This window comes from Dendropsophus ebraccatus, chromosome 12 (assembly GCF_027789765.1).
Source record: "Dendropsophus ebraccatus isolate aDenEbr1 chromosome 12, aDenEbr1.pat, whole genome shotgun sequence".
NCBI lineage: Eukaryota > Metazoa > Chordata > Amphibia > Anura > Hylidae > Dendropsophus > Dendropsophus ebraccatus.
This window is the reverse complement of record NC_091465.1, coordinates 5,000,358-5,008,777: the sequence shown is the minus strand read 5'-3', so window position 1 is coordinate 5,008,777 and position 8,420 is coordinate 5,000,358. Positions and strand designations below refer to the sequence as shown.

The 8,420-nt window shown below is 51.3% G+C and overlaps 1 protein-coding gene across 1 annotated transcript in view; it reads right to left on the bottom strand.

Moving 5' to 3' along the window:
* Nucleotides 1-8,420, bottom strand: part of RNF207 (ring finger protein 207) — a 51,904-nt gene that overhangs the window by 39,025 nt on the left and 4,459 nt on the right. Inside the window, exons 3-4 of the mRNA XM_069948958.1 lie at nt 6,505-6,697; nt 1,162-1,294 (exon numbers count right to left, since the gene is read on the bottom strand). Coding sequence (XP_069805059.1) covers nt 1,162-1,294; nt 6,505-6,697 — 326 coding nt within the window. The remainder of the gene's footprint in view (nt 1-1,161; nt 1,295-6,504; nt 6,698-8,420) is intronic.

Sequence of the window (8,420 nt, the reverse complement as noted above, 5' to 3'; positions counted from 1 at the left end):
TTTCAATTTTTTTATCTTTCTATCTATATTATAAAATAATCCTGATATCTTGCAGTTCTCATTCTCACCACTGGGGCTAAAACTAAGCTGAGACTTCCTGTTGTGTCTGTGGTGATAAGAGGACGCTGGAGTAAAGTGATCTGTACAGCATTGCAGCGTCATGTGACACCAGTAGATAGAGGAGACAATAGCAGCTCATTGTGGAATGACCTCTTCACAGGTCACAGAGCGCGCTCAGTAATGTCTCACATTTGTCTCAAGGGAACAGACTCTATTGTCTATTGTCGTCTATGTCCATGAGGCTTGCTGTAAAGCGTGTCACTAAGTGCTGCTAAGAACAGCTCAGGCAATATGGCCACCCCCATAACAATGTACAAAAAGTGAAAAAATAAATTACAGACAGAAAACAGAAACAGATTAGAATAAAAGAACAAGTTTTAGTATCTGACTCTGATCAGTAACAGAAAATGTAGGAGACACCTTCCCTTTAATGGAGCGGCCATGTGATCACAAGCAGGTGGTCGACAGATGTAATGGAGCCGTCATGTGATCACATGCAGGTGGTCGAAAGATGTAATGGAGCGGTCATGTGATCACAAGCAGGTGGTCGACAGATGTAATGGAGCCGTCATGTGATCCCATGCAGGTGGTTGACAGATATAATGGAGCGGTCATGTGATCACAAGCAGGTGGTCGACAGATGTAATGGAGCCGTCATGTGATCACGAGCAGGTGGTCGACAGATGTAATGGAGCCGTCATGTGATCACATGCAGGTGGTCGACAGATATAATGGAGCCGTCATGTGATCACAAGCAGGTGGTCGACAGATATAATGGAGCCGTCATGTGATCACAAGCAGGTGGTCGACAGATGTAATGGAGCCGTCATGTGATCACAAGCAGGTGGTCGACAGATATAATGGAGCCGTCATGTGATCACATGCAGGTTGTCGACAGATGTAATGGAGCCGTCATGTGATCACATGCAGGTGGTCGACAGATATAATGGAGCCGTCATGTGATCACATGCAGGTGGTCGACAGATGTAATGGAGCCGTCATGTTATCACAAGCAGGTGGTCGACAGATATAAAGGAGCCGTCATGTGATCACAAGCAGGTGGTCTACAGATATAACGGATCCATCTTGGTTCTTTCCTACCTGCCTCTCGTGCTCCAGGTCACAGTTGGCGCACTGTACGATCTCTCCAGAGTCGGCCGAGGTGTCCACCAAGAACTTCAGCAATCTGTCCACCGGGGGCAGCGCATTGTTGCCTTTCACTATAGACTGGTGCCTGCACGATACAAGAGACATTATTGGACAGGGTGACAGCAGGAGTACAGATGGCCACAAGTATCTGCCAGTGGGGACATGAAGTTACAGTCATGTATCTCTGACTAGTCCTCACTGCATTACTGTGGCTGTGGCATGTGCTATATACCATATTTACCAAAGTTCACCAGTGCACAAACCATTACACGCAGTACTAAATTATTACCACCAAGCAGGGTCCTTATTACCCCAAACCACGCAAGCTTAATACCCCCAAGCGGTGCATATGATACCCTGTAGCCGGACCAAATAGCACAGTGTAGCACCAAATACCCCTCCACCAGTGCTAAATAAACACCATAGTACAGCACAAAGTACACTGGTAACAGTTCTGTCGCCCTTCCCACTCGAAACAGTACTGTCCTTATTTCCACATGTAAATGTCACCTACTGTCTGCAGTACTGTCCCCATTCCCAATTCTTCTCCACTGGCAGCAGCACTGTCCCCATTCCCACCTCTCCCCCACTGGCAGCAGCACTGTCCCCATTCCCACCTCTCCCCCATTGGCAGCAGTACTATCCCCATTCCCACCTCTCCCCCATGGGCAGCAGTACTGTCCCCATTCCCACCTCTCCCCACTGGCAGCAGCACTGTCCCCATTCTCATCTCTCCCCCATGGGCAGCAGTACTGTCCCCATTCCCACCTCTCCCCCATGGGCAGCAGTACTGTCCCCATTCCCACCTCTCCCCCATGGGCAGCAGTATTGTCCCCATTCCCACCTCTCCCCCACTGGCAGCAGTACTGTCTCCATTCCACCTCTCCCCCATGGACAGCAGTACTGTCCCCATTCCCACCTCTCCCCCATGGGCAGCAGCACTGTCCCCATTCTCACCTTTCCCCCACTGGCAGCAGTACTGTCTCCATTCCACCTCTCCCCCATGGGCAGCAGTACTGTCCCCATTCCCACCTCTCCCCCACTGGCAGCACCACTGTCCCCTTTCTCACCTCTCCCCCATGGGCAGCAGTACTTTCCCCATTCCCACCTCTCCCCCATGAACAGCAGCACTGTCCCCTTTCTCACCTCTCCCCCATGGGCAGCAGTACTTTCCCCATTCCCACCTCTCCCCCACTGGCAGCACCACTGTCCCCTTTCCCACCTCTCCCCCACTACCAGCAGTACTGTCTCCATTCCACCTCTCCCCCACTGGCAGCAGTACTGTCCCCATTCCCACCTCTCCCCCATGGGCAGCAGTACTGTCCCCATTCCCATCTCTCCCCCATGGGCAGCAGTACTATCCCCATTCCCACCTCTCCCCCACTGGTAGCAGCACTTTCCCCATTCCCACCTCTCCCCCATGGGCAGCAGTAATATCCCCATTCCCACCTCTCCCCCACTGGTAGCAGTACTATCCCCATTCCCACCTCTCCCCCACTGGTAGCAGTACTATCCCCATTCCCACCTCTCCCCCACTGGTAGCAGCACTGTCCCCATTCCCACCTCTCCCCCATGGGCAGCAGCACTGTCCCCATTCCCACCTCTCCCCCACTGACAGTAGCACTGTCCCCATTCCCACCTCTCCCCCATGAACAGCAGCAGCACTGTCCCCATTCCCACCTCTTCCCCACTGGCAGCAGTACTGTCCCCATTCCCACCTCTCCCCCATGGGCAGCAGTACTATCCCCATTCCCACCTCTCCCCCATTGGCAGCAGTACTATCCCCATTCCCACCTCTCCCCCATGGGCAGCAGCACTGTCCCCATTCCCACCTCTCCCCCACTGGCAGCAGTACTATCCCCATTCCCACCTCTCCCCCATGGGCAGCAGCACTGTCCCCATTCCCACCTCTCCCCCACTGGCAGCAGTACTGTCCCTATTTCAACCTCTCCCCCATGGGCAGTAGTACTATCCCCATTCCCACCTCTCCCCCACTGGCAGCAGTACTGTCTCCATTCCACCTCTCCCCCACTGGCAGCAGTAATGTCCTCTTCCCACCAAAAGCAGCAATGCCATCCTATCTTTCTCACATGTGTTTTACCTTATTGATAATACAGAAAACAGGAAAGCTATCACCGGACTTCATCCACCTCGCAAGTGACCAACTGGAGAACCACAAACCCAATGTGTATCGCTATCCCAGCGGAGACAGAGTTCTAGTCATAATGTAAGCTGTATCTTACACCAATGCTCCTCAACTTGTGGCTGTCCAGCTATTGCAAAACTACTAGTCCCAGCAACCCCTGACAGCTGCTGCAACAGCTGGAGAGCCACAGGTTGGGGAGTACTGGCTTACACATATACTGTAACTTTCCCTGTACACTTTACTGTGGGTGATCGGCCTTCTGGGGCCCCACTGCATATACATGGATTTAACTGTATTCTGTGAGACAACAATACGCTATCAGGATCAGTCCACTTATCGCTTTCTGTCGCCCGTCCCAGAAGCCTTTGTTGCGGCTTTATGTCTGAGCTAAAAGTAGTAACACTCCACTGGCAGCTGTTCCCGGCTTAAGCCCCTGAGATCCGCTGCGTGTCATGTCAAGAGTGAAGGGAGAACAACAAAGGGGATGATAATCTGCAGCGTTATGTGACCTTCATATCATCTGGCAACTGACCCACCAGATATCAGGCCACTCCCCCATCTGTATACTAATATATACAGGGGCCCGTCCATACAACCTGCTGACAGATTCCCTGAAGTGACGTCCATATCAGAGGTAAATATGGCGGCCATTTCTTATCATATATATTATTATACCTGGCTCCTTCTGCGTTCAGCGCAGCTCTAGCAGATCCTGTAAGAGTGTGTGATCTGAGGCCGGGTTCACACTGCGTTTCTGAGGTCCATTTAATGAATACATTTTATGAAAAATAAATGGATGCAATTGGGTGCAATCTGTTTGGATCAGTTTTTGTATTGACTTCCATTATAAGCTTACACAAAAACGAGGTTGACCGCCTTGTGTATATTAAAAGTAATTTTTTTGAAAACAGACATATTAAACAGACTGCAAAAACACAGTGTAACCCTGGCCTTACAGACAATGCATTATGGAAACAATATATGCAATCTCTCTGAATGGCAACACCAGCTGGATCCCTGGGAGGTGAAGCACTGCCCCCCTGACCAACACCAGCTGGATCACTGGGTAGTAAAGCACTGCCCCCCTGACCAACACCAGCTGGATCCCTGGGAGGTGAAGCACTGCCCACCTGACCAATGACACCAGCTGGATCCCTGGGAGGTGAAGCATTGCCCACCTGACCAATGACACCAGCTGGATCCCTGGGAGGTGAAGCACTGCCCACCTGACCAATGACACCAGCTGGATCCCTGGGAGGTGAAACACTGTCCCTCTGACCAACACCAGCTGGATCCCTGGGAGGTGAAGCACTGTCCCTCTGACCAACACCAGCTAGATCCCTGGGAGGTGAAGCACTGCCCCCCTGACCAACACCAGCTGGATCCCTGGGAGGTGAAGCACTGCCCCTCTGACCAATGACACCAGCTGGATCCCTGGGAGGTGAAGCACTGCCTCCCTGACCAACACCAGCTGGATCCCTGGGAGGTGAAGCACTGCCCCCCAATCCAATGACCCCAGCTGGATCACTGGGTAGTGAAGCACTGCCCCCTAAACCAATGACACCAGCTGGATCCCTGGGAGGTGAAGCACTGCCCCCCTGACCAACACCATCTGGATCCCTGGGAGGTGAAGCACTGCCCCGGACCATCAACACCAGCTGGATCCCTGGGGGTGAAGCACTGCCCCGGACCATCAACACCAGCTGGATCCCTGGGAGGTGAAGCACTGCCCCACTGCCCCCCCCCCCCCGGACCATCAACACTAGCTGGATACCTGGGAGGTAAAGCATTGCACTCCTGACCAACAACATCAGCTAGATCCCTGGGAGGTGAAGCACTGCCCCTCTGACCATCAACACCAGCTGGATCCCTGGGAGGTGAAGCATTGCCCACCTGACCAATGACACCAGCTGGATCCCTGGGAGGTGAAGCATTGCCCACCTGACCAATGACACCAGCTGGATCCCTGGGAGGTGAAGCATTGCCCACCTGACCAATGACACCAGCTGGATCCCTGGAAGGTGAAGCATTGCACCCCTGACCAACACTAGCTGGATCCCTGGGGGGTGAAGCATTGCCCCCCTGACCTACACCAGCTGGATCCCTGGGAGGTGAAGTATTTCCCACCTGACCAATGACACCAGCTGGATCCCTGGGAGGTGAAGCACTGCCCCTCTGACCATCAACACCAGCTGGATCCCTGGGAGGTGAAGCATTGCCCCTCTGACCATCAACACCAGCTGGATCCCTGGGAGGTGAAGCACTGCCTCCCCGACCAATGACACCAGCTGGATCCCTGGGAGATGAAGCACTGCCCCCCTGACCAACACCAGCTGGATCCCTGGGAGATGAAGCACTGCCCCCCTGACCAACACCAGCTGGATCCCTGGGAGGTGAAGCACTGCCCCCAAGACCATCAACACCAGCTGGATCCCTGGGAGGTGAAGCACTGCCCCCAAGACCATCAACACTAGCTGGATCCCTGGTTGTGAAGCACTGCCCCCCCGGACCATCAACACTAGCTGGATCACTGGGTAGTGAAGCATTGCACTCCTGACCAACAACATCAGCTAGATCCCTGGGAGGTGAGGCACTGCCCACCTGACCAATGACACCAGCTGGATCCCTGGGAGGTGAAGTACTATTACTGCCCCCCTGACTAATGACACCAGCTGGATCCATTGTAGGTGAAGCACTGCTCCTGGATCAATGTTATATGAGAAGAGTAAAGTTAAGACTCTCTACTAATGTTTTATGGAGTCATGTTTAAGCCTTGTTCACATGAAGCAGAAATACTGATGGAATATTTGCTTTATGGCAGCTGCAAAGAAGTTACCAAGTGTCAATAGACTAACACAGTCTCCATAATAGGATCCCATACTGTCCTTCTGCCAGAGACCAGGGAGTGTCAGGGGAGCTGCGTACATGGCCAGATAGGTCTACAGAGCCAATATTCTTTATTGTCTATGGCTCTAATAGTACAATATGGTTTTAATCTGAGATGACTCTGCAGGATCTGTCACAATCTACAGAGCAAAGCAAAAATTTGAGTTGTAGAAAATATAAAGTGTGTGTTGGCTAATGTAAAACCTTAAGCATTTGAAAATATAGTGGACATTACAGCAGATGTTCAATTTCTGGTCACTTACCCACATAATGGACATGTAAGCCGGTTGTCTACAGCGCGACCGCGGAGGCAACTGGCGCAGAAGTTGTGGTAGCAGTCCAGCAGGCAGGGGTGTTCATACTGCTCATGGCACAGGAAACAGGCCAGAGGATGACAATTGGCCTTGTCCAGGTCATGTAGACGCTCTAGAGGGGAGAAGATCCCTCCGGACATGTCTAGGATGGCGGAAACACACAAGACGCTCAGTAATGCTACATCCATTATACATACACTGCTCAAAAAAAGGGGAACACTTAAACAACACAATATAACTCCAAGTAAATGAAACTTCTGTAAAGTCAACCTGTCCACTCAGGAAGCAGCACTGACTGACAATCACTGTCACCTGCAATCAGCAAGACCCCCTCAATAACGGAGGGTTCTGCAGGTCGGGCAACAGCAACCGACAGGTGCAGGGGCTCACCGTATATACTCCTCCCAGCGCACACACGGTAAACACCTGCTCTGTAGATATTAAAAAGTGAGAATCTTAGCAAACTATTTGATCAAACAGAGTGTCCCATGTCGCCACATTAAGGCGTCCTCGAGACATGGTCCCTTGTGTTTTTTTGTTTGTACTTAAGCCACAAGCAGCGTGCAACCTGAAGTGTAATCAGTCATAGATTTGCTGCCAATTTTTTCTTTTTTTCTGTAGGTGGGGAGCACAGACCACTTCTCACTACCCATACTTTCTGGCTGATGTTTTGGTCACTTTTGAATGTTGGTGGGGCTGTCACACTCGTGGTAGCATGAGATGGACAATCCACACAAGTGGCTCAGGTAGTGCAGCTCATCCAGGATGGCACATCAATGCGAGCTGTGGCAAGAAGGTTTGCTGTGACACATGCACATTTGTGGCTGCTGGATGTTATCTGGCAGGGCTCTGGCAGTGCTCCTCCTTGCACAAAGGAGGAGGTAGCAGTCCTGCTGCTGGGTTGTTGCCCTCCTACGGCCTCCTCAACATCTCCTGGTGTACTGGCCTGTCTCCTGTTAGCGCCTCCAACTACGCTACGCTGACAGACGCAGCAAACTTCTTGCCACAGCTCGCATTGATGTGCCATCCTGGATGACCTGCACTACCTGAGCCACTTGTGTGGGTTGCACAAATGGTTAGAAACCGATTCCATGAGGATGGTATGAGGGCCCGACGTGCACAGAGAGGGGTTGTGCTCACAGCCCAACACTGTGCATTGGCATTTACCAGAGAACAACAGGATTGGCAGATTCACCACTGACGCCCCCTGTGCTCTTTACAGATGAGAGCAGGTTCACAGTGAGTATATAAGGTTATAGTGAGAAGCGGCCACTCACCTGCAAATGTATATAAGGTTATAGTGAGAAGTGGCCGTATACCTGCAGATATATATATAAGGTTATAATGAGAAGTTGCTGCTCACCTGCAGATGTATATAAGGTTATAGTGAGAAGCAGCCGCTCACCTGCAGATATATATAAGGTTATAGTGAGAAGCAGCCGCTCACCTGCAGAGATGTATATAAGGTTATAGTGAGAAGCAGCCGCTCACCTGCAGATGTATATAAGGTTATAGTGAGAAGCCGCTCACCTGCAGATGTATATAAGGTTATAGTGAGAAGCCGCTCACCTGCAGATGTATATAAGGTTATAGTGAGAAGCAGCAGCTCAACTGCAGATGTACATAAGGTTATAGTGAGAAGCAGCCGCTCACCTGCAAATGTATATAAGGTTATAGTGAGAAGCTGCCGCTCACCTGCAGAGATGTATATAAGGTTATAGTGAGAAGCAGCTGCTCACCTGCAGAGATGTATATAAGGTTATAGTGAGAAGCAGCCGCTCACCTGCAGAGATGTATTTAAGGTTATAGTGAAAAGCCGCTCACCTGCAGAGATGTATATAAGGTTATAGTGAGAAGCGTCCGCT